This window comes from Dermacentor albipictus, chromosome 8, assembly GCF_038994185.2.
Source record: "Dermacentor albipictus isolate Rhodes 1998 colony chromosome 8, USDA_Dalb.pri_finalv2, whole genome shotgun sequence".
Taxonomy (NCBI): Eukaryota; Metazoa; Arthropoda; class Arachnida; order Ixodida; family Ixodidae; genus Dermacentor; species Dermacentor albipictus.
The window spans coordinates 23,671,651-23,694,064 of NC_091828.1; the positions used below are offsets into that span (position 1 = coordinate 23,671,651).

Here is a 22,414-nt window from a genome sequence, read left to right on the forward strand (position 1 = left end):
CGTCGGGCACTGGTGGGGATGACACTAGGTCAACGTAAGTCAGTGCCGTAGGTGGCAAGCGAACAAAGTCGACGGAACTGAGGCGACTGGGGTGTGGTTCAGCGGGATCCAGAACAGGCAGGTCAAGGCGGAGAGTACTGGCGGAACAATCAATTAGAGCAGAATGTGCGGAGAGGAAGTCTAAGCCGAGGATGATGTCATGGGGACAGTGGGCGATGACCGTGAATAGCACGACTGTTGAGCGATCGGCGAAGGAGACGCGGGCGGCACACATACCAATTACGGGGGCTGTTCCGCCATCGGCGACACGGACAACAAGCGTCGTGGCGGGCGTGATTATTTTTTTCAGGCGGGTACGAAAGTCCGCGCTCATTACCGACAAATGCGCCCCAGTGTCTATAAGAGCAGATACAGGAACACCGTCGACTTGCACGTCAAGAAGGTTCAGATGAGTGGGCAACGTCAGTGGAGGATTTGGCGGCGTAGGGAGCAATGCAGCGTCACCTCGAGGCGCTGCATCATTCAGTTTTCCGGCTGGGAGCGGCGTCCGAAGGGAGTCGGCGAAAAGGAGCGACGGGGCTGGGGAGAGCGAGATTGTCGTCCTTGGGGCGAAGGTGAACGAGAATAGGGGCGGTGCGGCGCAGGAGAGTCAGTGGCGGCATTATCGGAGCGTGCGGCATAAGGACGAGAAGGGCCACCCGAGGGTCGAGAATAGGCAGTATAAGCAGACCGGGTCGGGGAAGTCCAGCGACTTCGACAGTGCCGAGAAATGTGCCCGATGCGACGGCAGTGAAAACAAATGGGCTTGTCGTCAGCAGTGCGCCATTCAGCTGGGTTGCGGAAACGTGGTGGGTAAGACGATGCGGGACGGGGCGGAATCGAAGAAGCCGGATGGGTATCAGGGTGATGGGCCGAGCAGATGGTGTGAAGGCCCATGTTTTCGAACTCCTGGCGGACAACTGCCTGGATCAGGGAAACCGTGACTGCCGGTGCGTTGGTGGGGCTGGAGTCGAAGGCAGCCGGATAGGCGGCCTCAATCTCACGCCGAACGATCTTGGTAATATCGCCGGTGTTGTTGGTACGAGGAGCGTCGGCACAGGAAGAAGTCGCTGGGGTGTTGGGCAAACGGGCAAACTGCTGATCGATACGTCTGCTTTTAGCGAGTTCCAGGCGGCGGCACTCTTTGATAACAGCATCCACCGTCGCGACGTTGTTGAACACGAGCAAGTTGAAGGCGTCATCGGCAACGCCTTTGAGGATGTGGGATACCTTGTCTGACTCGGGCATGTGTGCATCAACTTTGCGGCACAGAGCCAGGACGTCCTGAATGTACGTGACATAGGGCTCTGTTGACGTCTGCACACGGCCGGAAAGCGCCCTCTGCGCGGCAAGTTTGTGACCGTAGGGGTTGCCGAACAAGTCTCGGAGCTTTTGCTTGAACGAATCCCAACTGGTGAGCTCCTCTTTGTGCGTCCGAAACCAAACTCGAGGTGTGCCACCGAGGTAAAAGACTACGTTGGCAAGCATGATAGTAGGGTCCCACCGGTTATTGCGGCTGACGTTTTCGTACAGGCTGATCCAGTCGTCGACGTCGTCCCCATCTTTGCCCGAGAATACGCCAGGATCACGAGGAGCAGGGAGAGAGATGTAGGTCGTCGAAGTGGCAGGAGGGGTCGGAGGCGGCTGAGTCGAATTGTCATCGCCGGGAGCCATGAAGCTAGGCTCGACGTACCGTCCACTGCGAAGCTCCGTGACGAGGTACAGTGAACGTCCACCTCCACCAGATATGTTACGTAAGAAGACGCAAATGAAAAGCTATATACAAGTATATTTACAACGTAATACGCCGCACTTGGCCAAGAGGCAACAGCCCGCGCTAGCCTCCAATCGTTGTCGTCGTCTTCGTACTGCTCGCCTCTTCGTCATTGGTAATACTATTCCGTAGCAATATTTACGAAAGTCTACCTAATTAGTTCAAGTATTCATATATTGATCATCTTGTTCTGCCAACCGTTCTCCCTCACGGTGCTTTCAATTTGACGAAGGCAAAACATAGCTTTAGGGAAAGATTGCGCCTAAATCATAAATAGAGTTGTCTGTGAGGAAATTCACCGCAGATATCGTGAGGATGAAAACCGCTGCGTTTTGATGAGAGGCGCTATCTGTTCTCACGCCTTCACTTTCCACTGCTTTCTTGCATGATTTTCACAGGCCAACAACCATGGAATTTTGCGCCTCGTGAGACGCCTAGCTTAAGGTACTGTACATATAACAGAGGAACCACCTTGCAACATTTTGTTTCGAATACATGTGCACACATCAAGAAAAGCGAGCAAGCGTAGGCATCTTTGATACCGAAACTTGGGGAATGGTTACACTCATGTTAGAGAGACTTGAATCAATGCCAATGCAACACCAAGTCATGAAAACCATGACGACGTGAAGGAGCTCAGGCGGCCGAAATAAAATGATTATGCAAGAAAAGTTAAGGTAGCTATGTCGCGATAACGGGGAAGAAACAAAGACTAGTGATGGAAATTAAGTAGCCCAGAATAAACACAATGATAATGGCCGGGAAGACTTGATGAACCCGCGCGAATACCCTCTTTTACAACTGTCTTTCTGTGAACACAATCACCCCTCTTCCCTCATTATTCGGCTTATTTTACGGTACTTTAGGTTACAAGTACGTCTTGCTTCCGTCATGGCGTACTCATTTCAGTACACAGCCTATTTTGCCATTCTCGTGTAATAATGGCAAGGAATCTACCACAAACATGAAGCCTAAAGTAAACTCGACGTTCATCTTACTCAAAACCTCCATCTTACACCTGAGCAAAATTTGTGGCTACAGACGGCCGCTTTGGTGGAACGACTGCCGTGTTTGGCTGGATATTTGACGTATGGCATTTCGGTAAGAATTGCGAAATATTTTCCCTTTCTGATCATGGTTGCAGCGAATAATGAATGAAAGAGCAGATGATTCAGTTTCTTTTTTTGAAGAAACGATGCGTGACGGACAGCAAACGAAATACATATTGTGGGCTCAGCGCTGTCGTCCCCGTAATGTTTATTACTCTCTATTTACGATGCCTCATTAAAAGGGCAGAGAAATTCCTTTTCTCACTTTGACTTTCTTTGATGGAGTCTCGAGCATATTGGCATTAAATTATGTGAACTTCACACATTTACCGATACTTGTTTACAATTCGGGACTGAAAAGGATGACCCACTAGGCCATTAAAAAAAGATTTATGGTGAGGTAGGCGTACGTTATAGGGGGTAATGGGTAATGTGAATGCCAGAGCGAAGGCGAATAGCTATTGTTATAGTTGAGAATAAGTGAAACAACTTTAGCAATATGCCATCGTTGTAGGCTTGATAACGAGTGGTTTCCCAGAGCATCAGATTAAAGAATGAGATATAGGCTGGAGGGATGCAAGTGACTCAGGTACAAAATCACCTTGAACAAATGTAGCCCTACATCAGTCTGAGCAGGAGACCTTTGTTCTACACTACACACTAATTGGGTGATGATGTTAACATAATTGATTACATTTAAGGGCGTTCAAGAAACACAGACGTGAGGCGTCTCATCAGTACTTACTAGCAGCAGTACCTAATAGTTGAGATACAAGCTGAGCGTATCATGACGTTCACTTATGATTTCATCTGAGAAAATCTCTGTAGACAGTTACGATGACACTCGTCTATATGGAGATCATTACAGTAAAATATTCCCATTATCTTTTGAGCAGTGCTAGATTCTGCCTCTTCTTTGCGTGAAGGCTCGCTAAGCTGGTAAATGTTCCTGAAATTTCCCTAGTGGTGTTTGCTCTGCGGACAGCAGTCTTTTACTTCTTGAAACTAGCTTAAAGAGCACGTTCGTTGGCAGCTTTGTTGTAGCCTCACAAGTGCCACCACGTCCAAGCGCTGGTAAGTTATAGCAAGCTTGCAGTCGTAAGCTTTGATTCCCGTCATGGCTCACAGACAAAAAGGTGACAAATCATAATGGGGACGGTGTACGTATAGGGACGCTGGAGATGAAGCGGGGCTTGCACGGGGGGCGTCGGTGTCATAAGTGAAAACATAAGACTTCAGTTCCCCCTTGTGTCTTACCGCTTGATTGTGGTACCCAGTCTGCTAATGTATACTGTGGGGAGGTTTCCGTTAAAGCCATTGATGTTGCTAATGGTTGTCTACATGTGTCATGACTCTACAAAAGCATTTTTCTTTGTAGGTTTTTTGGTTGCTGAACAAGAGCTGACGTTTTTTTGAATAGCAATCATTTGCTGACTTAGGGTCTTGTTAACTATCAAATGTGCTCACCACGTGCCGTCAGTTCTGTTAGACTTGTCTGGCGCCATACCCGATGACTTCAGGAGTGTTTACGTCTCCCTGAGAGTCTTCATTGCCAGGCGTTCATTGTGTGAGCAGGCGACTAGGTCATCGATGTCAAGCCATATACCAAGTCAGTTTTCTGAATTGACAAACATTCAGTTCTTTTTTTTATTTCTCTAAGATGGCTGGTATGAGCAAGCACACGTTACATGCAGCTCACAGCGGCAATCGTGCCATCCTCCAATCTTGCGCTTGGCTTCTCGATAAGTTGCCTTCTTCTACATCATCCCGTGCCACAATTAGTACGAACGTCCTCACTACATCGCCAATCAGATGAGTCTGAGCTCAAAGAGAGATTTAAAAAAAAAGAGTGGCACAGGTTATCTTCTTTGTGGAATCAACTTCAACTTTAAAGTCCATTCAACCACACAGGGATATTAGGCACGCAGTCAAATACACAGTGCAAAGACTGTACTTTGGCTCTGCGCCCCTGAAACAAAGCTGGTCCCTAGTGCATATAAATATGTAGAGCTTATTGAAACAATGGCAAGATAGTGAGCACAACTTCATAAATGAAAGATTAAATCAATATAAGGGGACAGAAGAAACGGTTTAGGAATATTTGAAGAGCGTGGCATCTTTTGCCTTGAAGATACATTTTGAAACATGCAATGAACACAAAAAATGCAACGAAACTCACTCGATAGTCACATTTTACTCGATATTTATAAACAGGCATTGCAGTCACAGGAAGGACTTAGTATAGAAGCGAGTGTTCAAAAATAGTGGTGGTACAAACCGTAGTGTTTTCACGTGCGTAATCATTTCTTTTGCACAAAATATAGTTTTTTTGCCGGCAAATGCACTGTGGTGCGAGTTAGCCAGATTGCTGAAGAGCTAGCCACGATGTCTAATAATCAACGTTGTCGTTAAGAAACGTCTTGTTTTACAGCTATAGAATGATGGTAATATTCAGCAGTTTCAAAATATGTGTGGTGAGACTGTCATTGAATAGACTGATGGCATTTCGAATACAGCGCTTATGAATTTTGCACAGTAGATGAAACTTCAAACTGAAGTGGCTTCCCACACCGAAATGCACTGATCTCTCATCTTCCGAAAGCAAAGGCGAAACTATGTAATAGCTTAATATACCGCTTTAAGTGCGCAGAAGATGAGGATTTCGCAATTTCCATATACACCCTTAGTACAAATGAAGGCCGGGCGAGATGGCGTGTATTCATATTTCCACTTTCAGTTGTGCGCGAAACACATCAACAAAGGAGCGACTATACGTGACCAGTGAAAGCGCTAGACGACATGGGGGCCATGGCCACACTTACTTTTTGCCAGCACATTGCTCCGAAAGCTGCTCGCTCATCATCAAAATATCATCTTCGTGAGCGGTCTAGTTTCTCTAACAATCTGAAAACAAGCATATTACGTTTTCCAACGCTCGAACTTGCACTGATTTACTCGCCATAAACTATTCTTCACGCGGGCCACAGCAGTTACCTTCCCCAGAACGACACGACATGGTGTGAAGTAGCTGCTGAGCATTCTACGGACATGTTGCGGGAGGTTCAATAGATAAACTAACGTTGACTGGCCTCTTGACACAGAAAAATTCATTCAGGCAGAATAATTGCCACCCCAGTCCACCATGATTACATCGCCTGTAGCAACAGCATCTTGTGAATATACTAAAAGTAAAGACAAAACATCTCTATCCATAAAATTTTGTGTCATGACTGGGCGAAATGTCGGATTTTGTCACTGAGGAATTCTTCATTCCCACGGTCGTTACAGGTGACCCTTCTTGTGACGACACCTTCCGTGCTCTATCTACTAGCAAGCGCTGTCGCGGCTACGGGTACGAGGCTTCCTTCACTGAGGAAGGTGGTCAGCTTAGGTGCAACTCTACCGAAGAGCAAGGCGGCGTTTGTGATCTCCACGTTGAAGCTTACGGAATTCAGGAACAGCTATGGCCTGTCTGAGGCGGGTGGGGACGTCTGCCTCCCCCCAGCTGGTCAGTTATGCTTCGACAGCGTAGGATTTCCTGTTGCCGGTACACAAGTGAAGGTAACGTACAGTAACGTTTTGTATATGGTGTTACAAAGTCATTTTTACTTCATTATTGTTGCTCATTCCCCTTATTACTTCGACCACGCCACCTGAATACTTCCTTTTCAATTACACGGTGCATCAGAGCTCGCTCACTGCTTCCGTAAACATCAAGCGTGCTAAATGTCCGATGATGAAAAATTTCTCTTAGGCTAAGAATCAACACAGAAAGGGGAGAAAGGGGAATCAACACGGGAGCTGAAAATTGGGCCAGTTAGTTCAGCGTTAAGTGTATTATAAGAATTCCACACGCAAAAAAAATTATAAAGAAGAAAGCAAGTGGACAGAAAGACACCGTCCACTTGCTTCCTTCCTTAGTGTCAATTTTCGCTGGAAATTCTTATAATGCATTTAGAGTGAATGGGTCCTCTTTACCGACTTTCAAGCTGCAGCCTTCTTCATGAAATTGATATATGCGAGAGATAAGGTTGTTTAGAACATCAGCTGTCTGAAAATAAGGCATCCGGTCTGACCCAAAAAATTTTCCTTCTGTAGCTGACCCGAACACTAAGCGACCATACCCGCCGTGGTTGCTCAGTGGCTATGGTGTTAGGCTGCTGAGCACGAAGTCGCGGGATCTAATCCAGGCCACGGCGGCCGCATTTCGATGGGGGCGAAATGCGAAAACACCCGTGTACTTAGATTTAGGTGCACGTTAAAGAACCCCAGGTGGTCGAAATTCCCGGAGTCCTTCACTATGGCGTGCCTCATAATCAGAAAGTGGTTTTGGCACGTAAAACCTCATAATTTAGCTTTTTAACTAAGCGCCCTGTCGAGTTGACTGCGCTACTGGAGTGGCGTACTGCGACGCGTATTCCTTCAAGTCTGAAAATGGGGTCTCAAACAAGCGGCCTTTTGCAAATACTATCGCAGGGACGTGTTAATGGGCAGAAGCGCGGACATGAAAGTGGTCTCAACCAGTTATTTGATAGGTTTGTTGCGTTTTCAGTTGTTGTCTACGATATCACTGGAATTACCGACGACGCTCATTGCACTATTTTCATCAAAGGTATCAACCAAAACCTGGACATACCAGAGGAGATGCCTGACCTGGTGTCGATGATAGGAAGAGCCACTGGTGTCGATATTTTCTCAGTGAATGAAAAAGGGGTGAATTGGGCGAATTGCCGTGAGAGAAGCTTGTCTCTCTCGCAATTGACGGGGACCCTTTAATTGTTAGATGCAACAATGGGCTACTTGGGGCCTGAAGGTGAAGGTTGCAGCACTCAACGTGAATTCTGTTGCAGTGCAATACATTCTCCACAAATAGACACGTGGCGCAATGTGCTACCAACGAAGTACGAGATTACCACTGTTTACCACCACAGTTGACGTTATTCAGGTAATTCTATTGAATCACCGTCAGCTCTTGTCTTTGTTAGAGGCTGGCAACAGTGGACAAAATGGCATTGCGCACAACGCGTGAAGTCAGATGGCTCTGTTCGGCAAACATGTTTTAGAAGTTGCTGAATTAGAATACTAATTCACTAAAGCCAAAGGAGGAACTGTAACCAAATTTTCAGATACAAAGTAGGTGAAATAGTGCCGTTGCATTTCTATTCGACATTACTCGGCTCCTGAACAGCCTTATAACGCTAACTTTCTAGGCAGGAGTAAAGTCATCATTGCAGTGGTTGACGAAGTCTCTGCATGCAAGGAAAAATTGCAGCTTTGGTAGGGTCTCAATATGAAGTTACTTCTTGAAAATTTAAGACATACAAGCCGAGAAGGCTGAACAATACCCTATACTATACTATATACCCTATACTATATATATATATATATATATATATATATATATATATATATATATATATATATATATATATATATATAGTAGGCAAAGAGGGATTCTCCAGGCTACCTTTTAAACGTAAAGAACTTGAGTGGTGCTACAGGGTAAACAGAACAAGTATTTGATTTCGACAGTTTGGATCGGTGGACCGATCTTCATATATATGCATATATATTCGCAGGCCATTTCTAAGACATGCATCCTGGCTTCTTTTGAAATTTCGTTTTCCTCGCTTCCATTGTTGGTGAAAGTGGAAGGACTTGCTTCTTAAATACAAGATCAACTAACTGAGCTGCAGACCTGCACGACGCACAAGCACCAGTTCTGAGACGTCGGTGCACCAAAATTTCTTTAGTTCCTCGAAGAACGTATTTTTTCTGGCATTGCCTAGGAGGGCTGCGAGAATCTGCACCAGGCTTGGTAGCACGTATATCTGCGAGCAGCTATTTGATAAACGTGAACAAGTGGTCCCAGCGCTCAACAATGACTTACACATACTCCGGTTTGTCATATGGACCGCGCGAGCATAGTATCTAGCTACGAACATTCCAGGCTTGGTCATAGTGAAGCGTTGCCAGGAATCAGGCTAGCATACTGTCGATTAGAGGAAGTAACACGCTTTTGTCTCTTGTATCACCCTCCATTCTTGTTGTACTGGGCTTTATGCTGTGTTTTTGGGTTTGTTGCTCTTGTGGCCATATTTGCAAAATCAACTCCCCTTCCCTATCTTAGCGGCCTTCGATAATCTCTATGAAATATAAGTGGCATGGTGTTCTATGCGAATTTGAGACTTTTGTCTAAAATAGGTTGGTGAAGTCTTGATACGGCCTTCGCAAGACGATGTCAGCATGGGGTCTGGTGCGATGTGGAGCAACAGGGTGGACCCATTTGTAAGATTGACCCCAAATGTTACTACCACCTACCGAGTGGCCTTAAAACGCACGACACTAGTATTCACTTACATCACATTTAAATAACCGTTGCCGCACCATATATTTTTACAAACTACAACTAATGCTTACGTCACGATGCAATGTGTACAATGTGCTCAATAAGGCATTTGCTTGAACCATGATTTATTGCTCTGCACACAATTCCTCGCACCAAATATTTCTGTAACACCTGCTATATTTTTATGTGTCCGATCTTGCGCTGCGTAGCATGGCATTGACGCAGGGCTGCTAATGCATTTATCGGAAAGAAGGCATCTTTCGTCGACCTTTCAGACACTTTCATGAACCTGCCGCTTGACGTTGCGAGTGCTGCTGTACCTTTTGTACATACGAACAATGTAAGAATGGGTGCCTCTTTATGTCATCCTGATCATCTGCGGTAAATTATTGTTTTTCTCTTTAGAACCGTGCCTTGGAATGATAAACTTTCTTTAGCAGTATTCTTCCCCTATTATGCAACGATCTATGAAGGAATTATAGGCAAGTAAACGCGGATGGTGAAACCCACCTAAGTTGCTTACATTGTTCCACCGTAGGTCGTTGATCCAGAGTCCCACAGGACGATGCCGCCGCTGGAACGCGGTGAAATAATGGTGCGTTCGCCTAACATCATGGTCGGCTACTACAATGACCGCGAGGCAACAGCTGCCGCTATCGACGCTGACGGCTGGCTGCGCACAGGTGAGTTGCCAAACAGCGATGAGAGTATCTTACCTGCTTACGTTGGAACGAAGTACTAATGCCCACATGAACGGTGTTTATTAGCCATACAACGTGTGAACAGTTAGAATTAGGTTTCATTTTTATGTTTTAAGGTTGTGCCACTTCCTTTCCATACAGTAAAGAGAAATACATTATCACTATACCTACCTTAATATAATAGCTAGAGTCTGAGCTATAAAATGTCCTAGTACCGCTGCTAGAGGCTGAAAGCGTCCAAAAATGAAAGAAAACAAACACTGAACCGCACCAAAATGAAGCAGTCTTAAAAAAAAATGCCTTGTTTAATAAAGAATGAGACACTTCAGCCTGCTTACGCCTAAGAGAGCGAAATCACTATAGTCTCTTTGATGAAATGTTTCTTTCCGGGCTTTTTGTCCGCGCAACCTCTGTCCTGCGTTCTAAGTGACCGTTAGGTGCACCTCGGTATGGCCAAATCAAAATGCGCCAACCATCTGAACGTGCTCGCTTGCCCGCCGAGGATTTCGTAACCGCAGAGGCCGTTCATACTCATTGAATTCGATATCGATGCTTTTTTATATACACTAACTTTCACACTCATGACGTAGTACTATCTCCTACGCATAGGCGGTGGCGTGACGTGCCAAATGAACCACGCACTAGGCACACCTTTATTCAGTGGCTGCGACGTGACGTGTGCAATGATGCACACACTACGCCCACCTTTAGTCAACGAGAACCGTGGAGTCGCCACGGTTCTCACACCGGGGAAGTGAGCTCGCCTCGCCACCTGGACGCCTGGGCTCGATCCCCACCCGCACCAATATTTACGCCATTTTTTGTTCAAAACTGTTTCGTTTACAGGAACCTCCCTGAGGAATTTGACGTCAATCCTAGCATATTTTGCAGTGTTTTTGCTCTTTGCGCCGTCGGCCATTTTCAGTACCACTCGTTGCGGACAACAACGGTGGCTTTTCTGCCTCATGGGACATATAATGCTTTCGCATCAATAAAGGCGAAACAGTAGCAGCGCCAACTTATACGCCGCTGATTACCTGACGTAGGGTGTGGGTGCCTATCACGTTGACGTATCCACCGCTTAGACTCAAAGTTCGTGCTGTTGTCTGTACATCTAACAGCTGAAGATAGAAGCGCTGGCTCAAGCATATTTCGCGTGAAAGGACATGTGCGGTGCCCCAGCCGACCTAAGCGTCAGTTGTCTAGGCATGTTCCGCAAGCGCGCTAGAGATTATGTGGCCGTGCCGATACTTACCGGGTCTTGTCAGAAGACTGCCGCTTTCGTTCGTTGTCGTCATGACGTCGCCATCCACCCACCCTCGTCGCTCCACGGATGCCAGTTCTTATTCATTGCATCGTAATGATGGCGTAGTCATTGAACCGTGGTTATGCTAATAATGTGATTTTTTGGCGTCATTGTGTCGTCGTTATGCAGTCGTCGTCACGCATTCGTCTTGCCGCTTTTGTGATGCCATTGTGGTCATGACATTGCCGTCATCCGGCATGGGCATCCTCATGAAGACGAGCCCTCACGAGGGCCTTTCTCAGCCTCATCTTCCCGCACTCTCACGTGTTGAGGTGAGGATCGCCTTCGAGACGCTATGTGCACTGGAGATAGGCTTGGTCGAGGTTCATTGTGCGAACTAAAAATCAGAGTTTGTTTTCTCGTGGTTAATGAGCAACTTTCTTTTTCTACCAACTACTGATATTATCTAGCTCATAATTTAAACGCTGAGTTAGGTTACAGATGTCGTTATGGGAAGTGTAAACAGTGGTGTCGTCCGCGTACGAAAGACATTCTGCAGACGTTAGTCAGTTCACGAAATGATCAATAACAATAAGAACTATAAGGGGCAGAGTATGGGCCCCTGTGGAACGCCAATGTCAGTTATTTTTGTGTCAGACGGTAGTCTTCAAATGCAAACCTGTTCTAGTCTGTCGTGTAAAGAACTTCGCAGTGGCAGAAATGACAGTTGGGCGAGTTGGTACGAACTCATAGTGAAATATTTAGCGCGCACAGTCGACAAGGACACAGTGAATGGGGACACGCGAGCGCTTACTCACAACTGTTTCATTTTCGGAAAGAGACAGAACACAAATATCCCAGCTATCATCAGTGAGCATGTGCAACAAGAGTCCTCAGTATTAACAGAAACAGATTAAAAACAGATTAAAAAGGGTTCAGCGAGTATTTAAAAAAGCAAATTCTTTGTGAGTGATTGTAACCGATGTCACTGTGTCCTTGTCGATTTTGCGCGCTAAATATTTCTCTATAAGTTCGCTGTAGCTCTGCATATGGACCAGTTATTCCATGTGCGCTGAGTTTGGTAAAGGGAATATGGTGATTAGGGTAATTGATGGCTTTTATGTAATCGATAAAGGCAGGGCCTACGAACTAGCCCCCACCAATTTCTACTATGACCTTGTCAATCAGTATGATTAAACTTAGCATAGCAGAACATGCAAGACGAAAACCAAACTGTATTGGTGTTAATGGTTGGACATGTTCATGTTGTTAGAGATGCGCTGTTCTATTAGCTTTCCTGCTGCCTTACTAAAACAGGGCAAGAAAGATATAGGCCTGAAATTCGCTAACAATGTGACGTCCGTTATCTACTCACAGGAATTATGTTTGATCATTTCATGTGAACCAGGGAGAATGGCAGTTTTAAATAATAAATTCACAACGTGACTGAAACTTTCACATACACTGTACACAATTTCCTTAATGTGATAACAGAATATAAAATCTAAACCAGGACTAGAATTCTTGTGATTCATAATCACTGGGCGAGCTTTACACGCTGTAGTTGGGAAGAGATACAGAGATTCCTCTGAGAAGCGCGACATGCGAAGGTCCTTACCTTCAGCAATATGTGGTATAAACTTTTTTAAACAGGGTTGAAGTACCTCAGACAGGCTGGCCAACGTTTCGATAGGTGGACCTATCTTCGTCAAAGGCGGCCTCGTCATCCTCGGCGTGTTAGTTTTAAAGGGTTAGTGCAGTGACGTCACGTGCGGGTGTTGTCGCTGGCGGCTGGTTTTAAAGAGAGAGATTACAAGAGGGAACAGGCGCTGTCGTCCGACGTCTGTGAGCCTCATTCTCAAGACGAAGGGACAAGAGCGTGAGAGTGGGCACGCGGGGAGGAAAGAAAAGAAATAGAAGCAGAAAAAAGGGAAAAAAAAAAGCAGGGGGGTGCCAGGGCCGTACCAAGACACAACAAAGGGGGGGCGAAAGAAAAAGAAAGAGAAAAATGAAATCTTTAAGAAATACGGGGGCTTGGGAGCGTGTTGGGAATGCGAAAGGTTAGGAGGTAATCCGGGGGAGTCGTTGGCGGCATGTTTTTGAGGCATTAGAACGGCCGGTCAAGCAATAGGTCGAGTAATTTTGAAATAGTTAAGGTGGCGACGGGGAGTCTGCGGTGCAATGTGTGGGGTGATTGAAAGGCAGCGGCATGGTCTTTCAAGGGGCACTGCCCCACGCGCTTAACGTAGGTGTCGTTACGGCGGCATCCAGAAGGCGATGGTTGAGGCGCCGAAAAAGGCATATCAGGAATACTAGCAAAAAAGTTGCTGAACCCGCGTGCAATATCTTTAACATTTGTGAAACGCAGTCTTCTTCTTGAATTTTTGTTATTCTGCTCCTTGTAGGACTCTTTGAGAAACGCATTAGGTACCTGCCATTTCTTTCGAGAATTGATCCGAGTTTGATTTATTACATTTCCATAGTAACTTTTCTACGCTTTTAAGTAGGTATGTCAGTAATGTGCAAAACGTTCTCTACCTAAGCTTACATGGGCGATTTTTGTATTTACGATACATATTTTCTTTACTGCGCATGATCTTCAACAATACTGGTGTAGGTCAAAAGTTTCAAGGGGAAGCAAGCTTACGGTGCTTAACTATAGTTGTTGCTGAGGATATAAAAGGTTTAATAATGCCAGATAACTCATCATACGCGATCAAATGCTTTCGAAAGCATTTGATTGCGTATGCCTCAGTAAATTATTAACAAAATGGCGGGCTTTTGTTGGGAATGGGGAAATTTTAGACTGGGTAACAGATTTCTTAACAAACCGGGCACAATTCATGCTATTTCAGCATGTGCAATCTGTGACAGTGCCTGTCACATCAAGCGTCCCCCAAGGATCCGTGTTGGCGCCACTGTTATTTTTAATTTTCAATAACGACATAACCAGAAATATTGACTGTAACATTAATCTGTTTGCTGGTGACTGCATGATCTACCAAGCAATTAATACCTACGAAGTTCATGTGTCACTTAGCAACTCACTAGACCAGATAAATGAATGGTGCAAAAAATGGCAAAGGACGATAAACACAACTAAATCAGTTTGCATGACGGTAACAAGAAAAAAACCAACCTTACGACTTTCCGTACTTTATTAACGGCACAGTACTAACGAAAGTTCACCAGCATAAATACTTAGGCATCACTCTAACTTCTGACCTGAGATGGGACCCACACATTGCCAACGTGACCTCGAAGGCATTACGCAAGCTATTTTATCTCCGAAGATGTCTCCGCCTCGCACCAACGTCGACTAAGCTTCTCGCGTATACTACTTTCGTTAGACCAGTTTTGGAGTACGCTAATACCCGTGTCACACGGGCGTTTGGAAGGCCTTCCAACCGATAGTCAGTTGACTCAAAGGTCAAATTCGAGCTGCCACACGGGCCGTTTCGAAGGCCGTCGAGTCAATACTCTATCGAGTCAACGGAGCACGTTAAAACTCTATCGAAATCTCGACGGCCTTTGAGCAACGGAAGCGGAAACAGCGCGTACATGCCCTCTCGTTCACAGTGTGCTCGTACTCACGGTTAGAGAAAAACATCAAACCAAAATGCTCTAAAAATACTGTATATGACTGTTATTATTTATTCAATAAAGTATTTTTGCCACTTGACATGTGCGAACACACACCAAAACGGGGGCCGCATCGAGCGGCGAAAGCGTTGCCGCAGTTTCGCTACTCAACAACTTGAAAACTAAACATATATGTATGGCGATGTATAAACAAATGTTTGTGTATAAAGAAACAAAAGAAATTATAGGGCTTTTAAGAGGTTTTAATGTTGTTTAACTTTTCGTGACATGAAAACGAAAATAAAGATCGGCAGCGCCACACAATTTTGCGAGAAACGCCTGAACCGCTCAACGGCCTTTCAAAAGTGCCGTGTAGCAGCGCGACAACTCCATTGAGTCGATAGAGTTGTGGCGTTTCGAAGGCCATCGACTGGAAGGCCTTCCAAATGTGCCCGTGTGACACAGGTATAACACGGTTCGGTTTCCCCACTCAATAACTAACATAACGAAACTGGAAGAAGCACAGCGAAAAGCGCTGCGGTTTATTTACAACAAGTATACGAGCACAGATTCACGCACTAACCTTGCGGCTATATCGGGTTTAACGACACTCTCATCAAGAGCGAAGCATTTAAATTTTTATTTAACTTTATTCACAACTATTATAAGATATACATAACAAAATACATATGTTTTTCGCAGTCACGATCATCTAGACTTCGACATGTACATGCTTTAACAGAATATTCATGCCATAATGACACATTCATGCACTCCTATTTCCGCCTCGTGATAAGGGAATGGAATCGCCTCGATCCTTCAGTCATTTCCGCAGACTCATTATCTCAGGTTACATCACGGTTAGAAACCATATCAAGCAATCAGTAACGCTGTCTTATTCACATAATATGCTTTGCAACCCTTGTAAGCCATGATCATTATCGAGAAGGTGTTTACTGTTATTTTTGTTCCCGTTCGCTGTCCTTTTCGGATGTATTCTCGGTATTGCTGCGCATGTCTCCTAGAAATTTGATATCTATATTTGTTGTTTTTTGTTTACTGTGTTCCTTTACGTTCCTTGTTTGGCTTATTGACACGCAATTTGTATGTGCAAGTTTATCACCATGTATTTCATTTTTGTATGTCCACCTGCTATGGTCCCTGATGGGACTGACAGTATTGAAAATAAATAAATAAATAAATAAGAAGCTCTATAAGCGTTATAAGCATTATAAGAACTGACAAGCTATATATGGCTGTTGATGTTAGCTGTAGCTAAGCCTTTTGAAGGTTGTAGCCAGATTGAAAGCCGCAACGAGAGTGAGAAGGGTGGCGGTGACTTTTTGGTGTCACTTCAATGTTACTTTTTTGTCACTGGTCACCACTGCCCCACTAACTCTTTTATACGAAGTAAACACCTTGGAATTTATCTTTTTCTGCTCGAATTAAATGGACAAGAATTTGTGTTTGGAGATTTTCAGGCAATAATAGCGTTTGTTGACATAAGAATTATTGAAAACATCACGGTGAAGAACAACATGTCCGTATTGTAGCCAGAGCTCATCTACAGTACAAAAGAAACTTATTTGTTTTATTTTTAGGCTCACGCATGGCAACGGCATTTGAGTGACATTATTTAGAGTAAGCATTCGGCGTCAGTCTCGGCCAAATCTCAGCAACGTCAAGCTGTTGCACTGCTTCTGAAGAGCAAGCACAGCAAAATAAGGGAATACTTTAACACGTAGTCGCTTAGTATATGCTCGTAAATTCCGACAAATATTCTGTTTTCCAATCCCCGTAACCAGCCTGAACTGTTCGGTGTGAAGAACAACGCTGGCGTCTGATTAGAAATCTGGCAGCACCCATTACATACATTCAGGGTCCATCCATAGGCACGCATTGTAACACTAATTTTCGGCACCGTGCTGTCAACATAGTTGTTGTTCGAATAGTACTAGCTTCGGCTTTTCAGTGCATTAGAACTGTATTTCAAATTACTCTTTATTTACATTTAAATAATAATAATAATAATAATAATAATAATAATAATTTTGTTGTTGTTGTTATTGTTGTTGTTAATATTATTATTAATATATAGTTAGTTATAATTTGTTAACTAACAGGAAAGCATAGTAGTTACTACTAAAGTTGTTTATTTTCCAACTGCCGACACGCAATCGCTGTGGCATAAATAAAAGACGTGACCTCATTGTTAACACCAGGGCTGGAAAACTCAGCTTTGATAAAATGTTGGCATCTTCATTTGGATTTTGTACTTCTACACGTTTCCCATTCATTTACTATAAGATGATGAGAGTGAGTGGGGCTCCACTAATCCAGGTACAACCAAATTAGGAAGGCCGACTAAGCTTTAACAAGGGACACTCACTCACCAGAACAAGAAGTGGGCTGAGGTCCCTGGAGTAGTATTCGACCACTACCTCCCAAATGACTCTTTCGATGAAGCTATGGCCCTCACTCCCCAGCAGCTGCAGAACAACTGACCAAGGCGGCGGTCAGACCTGTAACGCAGCAAAGGATGCTAAGAATCTGTGGGCCCAGATAGGCCGCCAATATAAACTGACCCTTGCAACTTTTGGGACGCGAACTCTATCGAGTGAGGCAAGCTTACCAGGACTCTTCGTGGAACTATCAGACATTTTTTCGGATAACATAGACCTTAGTGGTATTAGAAGAACTGGTGAGGCTTATACAGTTCTCATTAACGACTATGTCCTCTGCTATAGATGTCTCCCAGAAAAGAAGCAATACAGGGTAAGATTCCTAATCCATAAGGACACAGCGGGATAGATTGACGAATTCTATAGCAGTAATTAGAGGGCAGTAGTAGCCGTAATAAAATTTAATAAGAGGTATAGATTGAAGATACTGCAAGCCTACGCTCGACATCCAGTCATGATGATGATGAAGGGGACCAATTTTATGAAGAAGTTGTAAAAGATGTAAAAGCGGGGAAAAAGACGGCTGGTGAACAAGCTATGGGCAACTACAGTGACAATTCCAGAAAAGGTAGAGGAGAGATGCTGATAAAATTTGCGGAAAGGAATAAGCTGCGAATAATGAACGCCATCTTCAGGAAGCGTAGCAACAGAAAGTGGACTAGGAAAAGCCCTAATGGTGAATAAGAAATGAAACTACTTCCATACTTTCTGCCGATCTCAGTATCGCACAAGATGCAGAAGTGTTATATAGGGCAAAGTGCAGTGATCATAGGTTTGTGAGGGTTAGGATTCACCTGAATTTGAACCGAGAAAAAGTAATATCGGTTAAGAAGAACAGGCAAACCAAGATGCAGTAAACATAAAAGCAGACAAATTGAAGCTGGTACTTGCAAACAAATATACAGCCTTAGAAGAGAGAGACGATTACAAAGGGTTAATGAAGAAAACCGTAACTAGGCTGGCTAGAGAGGCAGCAATTGGAGTGGGAGGTAAGGCACCAAGGCAGGCAGATGGCCAGCTCTCCCAAGTAAGAAAGAACTTAATAATCAAACGATAAAGAATGAAAGTGCACAACTCAAGAGATAAAATAGAATTCGCGGAACTCTCAAAACTGATCAACAAGGAGAAAATAAGGGATATTCGAAATTATACCGTGAGAAAGAGCAAAAATGTACGCAGCATGAAATCAGTAAAAAGGAAACTTTGCATAGGACAAACCAAGATGTATGCTGTGAAAGATAAGCAGTGTAATATCATCAGCGATCTCGTAAGTGAAGTAAAAGCAGTGGAAGAATTATATAGACCTGTACAGTACCCAGAGGCACCACGATGCCTCCAATCGAAGCACAAGTGAATGGGTTGCATAGACTCCTGTAAGTAGGGATGCATGAAATCGGGGAAAGCGGCAGGAGAAGATGTAATAACAATCCATTTAATGAACGATAGAGGAAAGATAATGCTTGAAAAACTGGCGACTCTCTATCCAAAGTGTCTATTGACTTCAAGAGTCGCTGAAAACTGGAAGAATATAAACATTATACTAATCCACACGTATGTCACCTTGTATGTTGTAAGTGACGTTATATGTTTCCTGTGTGCGCTATCTTTTGGCGGTTTTTTTTCCTAAGTCTGAGTTCGTGACATCTGTGGGCACGAAGACCTTTTGGGTCTGATTGAGTGAATCCTAATGAACGCAGCTGAGTGGAGTATTGCTGAGTATGTTTGCGAGTAACAGTGGAAAAATAGACTAGGGTCCCTATAACGTAAGGCTATTCGAATCTGATTTATTCCAATTTCCTGATGTTAAATGTGCCTAAGCACCGCTGCAAGCATCGGGTGGTGACCCGCAGCGTCCTTGCAAAAGCCAAACCAAACGCGCTCTTCGTGTATAAGAGCTCACTTGTCGTTTTTGATTTCAAAGTGAATAGTATTGCCTACATTGAGCAGCATTACTTTTCTAATTAGCTGACGTGAGGCGAGAAGCATGCTCAAGTGGGGAGAGTTTCAATGGGGCCAAGCCAGCTCGGTAAGAGTAGATAAGCGAATGAGGAAGGTGGTGGCGGCGTCTGCGATTTCCCTGCTTCGCCCTACTTAGCTTGCGGTGGCATTTGTAAAATCGCGGTGGTGTGCGAAGGAACGTTCAAAATGCTGCTGAAACTGATCACAGCAGCGTAACTTTGTTCTGTGCCGAAAGCGCTCGATAACATTATACTGCCAGGCAAGTGTGTTTATTATACGAACATATTTACATGCTGCCCAGCAGCGGCAAGTTGCCATTGCCAGAGTGACTAGTGGGCATCTGTTTCCTACTCCGTTCAAACGGGGCAGTGCACAGCTATTCAGAAAAAATATGTTTTCTTTGGCATACTAACTCATTTTAATACGTATACGTCAATTTGACGCGGTTAGTTGTCGCGGGTTTATGACGTGATGTGACAGAGAGGCGAAGTGGACGCTGCGCGAAAACGTTTCACCAATAGTGGAGGGCTAACGGCGAAATAGGCGTTGATTCAGAAATATTTATTTTTCTTTCGTCTGGTCTAATGCTGCATCATCAGTGTACACATATCATCACAGTCGAGTGGGATGTCCGTTGTAGTGCCGTCGTGTGTCAGACAGGCGAAGTGCGGGTGGCCCGAAAACATTTCGACAAATCGTAAGCGCTGATAGCAGAATTTGAATATAAAAGTTTGAAATAGCGACCTAGTGTGTCTGAACGGGGCTGGCGTGCCAACGACATTTATGTTGGGGTTTACGTCTCTTAGAACGACTGTTTCTTCCCGTCTCTGTCGGAAGGCAGCGAGCATCTCCGGGGGCCAACCACAGCAGCTGGCGCGGCTCGAGTCGCTCTCAACCATGGCGCGCGTAAAAGAACAGCTAATAAAATTTCCAGTATTCGGTCATTGCAGCGACTATAGATAGCGCGACGGTGGGGCAGTATTGCTGCCGAGACGGTCATAAAGCCATCTCGCAACCATGTGCATTGCAAGCATAAAAGCACGTCAGGCCCCCTAGTTTCGCTGCAAATCATACTTCCTCTCTCACGAAACAGATGCAAAGTGTGTAAATGAAGGCGAAGCTACGTTGAAACAGCTTATGCTGCGTCATCAAGCCCATTAGACACGATTTTTGCAAAGGGGGTGCAGAGGCGTTGCGGAAAAAGCAGACGGCAACAGGAAAGACGCTCACTTGCGACTAAGTATATCTTCAGAGACAAACCAACAGGAACGTTATTGCGCATGCGCTGTCATCGATAATTGTAAAAAAAAGTGTTTACATTTTTTATATGTATAAGATTTCCCTGACGGGACATGCATCACTACATCAATGACAGCTATAGCGTAGGTGATAGCAACCACGGCACATGCAAGTCGCCTGACAGAAGTCATACCAAAAAAATAAAAAAAAACCTTCGGGGTGAGAGCCACAGAGGGGGTGGCGTAGAAACTTCAGCCAATGGGGACGAATGTAAATTCCTTACCGACCAGATGAACCGACGGGGCACTAATACAATGTTTAGCATCAGCGTGAATCTGACCTGCCACGAGGATTTCCCTTTCGGGTCTGCCTTTGGATCTGCTTTTATTCCCGGGTTTCTCCAGAAGGGGCTTACCACCACAATCCTTGCAGCGCACAGAAAGGTGCGCGGAGTTGCTCAGGGCCTTTAAAAATGAAGAATGCTCTCTTAGCCTGTCATTTAGACAGCGCCCTGTCTGCTAAATATAAGCTATCCCACAGTCGAGTGGTATGTTGTATCCACAGCTTCGGTAGCACCGGAAGCGAGCGTCCTTGTGTGTTTTTCACAGGTCTTGTTCTTGCTATGGCCGTGTTGCAAGGGTGCACAACCGAGAAAGCTTGAGAGGAGCTGTGAAGACGAGGTGAACACTGTGTTTCTTCCTGCTCCATTTGAGGTTGTGTGAAATCGTTCTTTATCGGAGTGTATACTTAGTTGTAAGTGAGCATCTTTGCTGTCCATGTCTCCTTTCCCCGCAACGCTTCTGCGCTCCCCTTCGCAAGAATCATGTCAAACCACCTATCCCAACAGCTTATTATTCAATTAGAGACACCGAGGTCAGCGTTTAATCGCTCTACCTGAAGTGCGTGAAAGTACAGGCTCTGTAAATATCAGAATGGCGTTACAAGCCTTGGAAATGGCATGAAGGCATATATTTGTGTTTTAGCAAACATTTATTAAACACTAGCGCATACCGGTAACAGACGTTAGTTGTTTTTCAAGTACTCCTACTTTTAACAATTGAATCCTGTGCAGTAAGAAACAAACTTTAGTGCATTTCGAATTGTAAACTAAAGAAAAATAAAGTGGGTGTAAAATAGAACCATTTAAGAAACTCGTAACATAAAGGGGTGATCACGCTCGTGTAGAGCCTTGAGCAGCGTATGGCGGAGAAAATGAACTGAAATTTAGCGTAGGTGTTTAACTAACGACAACGTGCTTGTGCCTGAACGGGTTTCGCGTTTTTCCACTTGCGTTTTGAGTTGTTTCTTTGTAACTCGGTACCTCCCTTGAAGTTTGTTTCTTCCTTGCGCAGAACTCGGCTCGATCGCTGTTCACAAGGGGGATGAGCTATGTACGCAATTCAGTGCCACGAAAATGTAGTACGAGCTCTGTAACGGGTTCCAGTGCCTCGTCGTTACGCCTGTCTTGAAGTACATTTTAAAAGTACGTTTGCAGTGACGCTGGCTACGACATGGTCTGAGTACTGCAGCACGCTGCGCATGCGATTATACTCTGTTTTTACTCTTTGGCGCGCCCATGGCTACCGCAAGACCGAACCTCCGAACGGCGCTGCAGATTTATAACAATGGGTGACTGCTCCGGAGGAGAACCGCGTGGCGCCGCCTTCGTCGCCAGAATGGCCAAATATATGAGTGTGTAGCAATATAAGCGTCTTAGCTATATATAAGCAACATTAGCTATATCTTCGTAAATATCTGATGTTAGTAGCGTTATCGAGACCGAAATGTGCTTCGCAACTTCTGAAAGTGCCTTGTACAGACTAGCAGTTACTGGGCGGCCGCAAATGAATAATTCCTGGTGGAGACCACGGTTTCAGAGTCTTCTGACACTTCGCGGGCACACATGGGAATAAGCACATAAAGGCCAAAGGCGGTTTTCAAGTGATGCATGGTCAGGCTGAGAAATTGACTCTTCGACTTGCGCATGTCAATGTCACCGACAAAGTGCTCATGG

General features: G+C 44.8%; 1 protein-coding gene across 3 annotated transcripts in view; it reads left to right on the forward strand.

The window, feature by feature from the left end:
- Nucleotides 1-22,414, forward strand: part of LOC135907763 (uncharacterized) — a 331,017-nt gene that overhangs the window by 275,493 nt on the left and 33,110 nt on the right. For all 3 annotated transcript variants that reach the window (XM_070523168.1, XM_070523169.1, XM_070523170.1), the window contains 2 exons: nt 6,151-6,423; nt 9,750-9,894. In XM_070523168.1, coding sequence (XP_070379269.1) covers nt 6,151-6,423; nt 9,750-9,894 — 418 coding nt within the window. The remainder of the gene's footprint in view (nt 1-6,150; nt 6,424-9,749; nt 9,895-22,414) is intronic.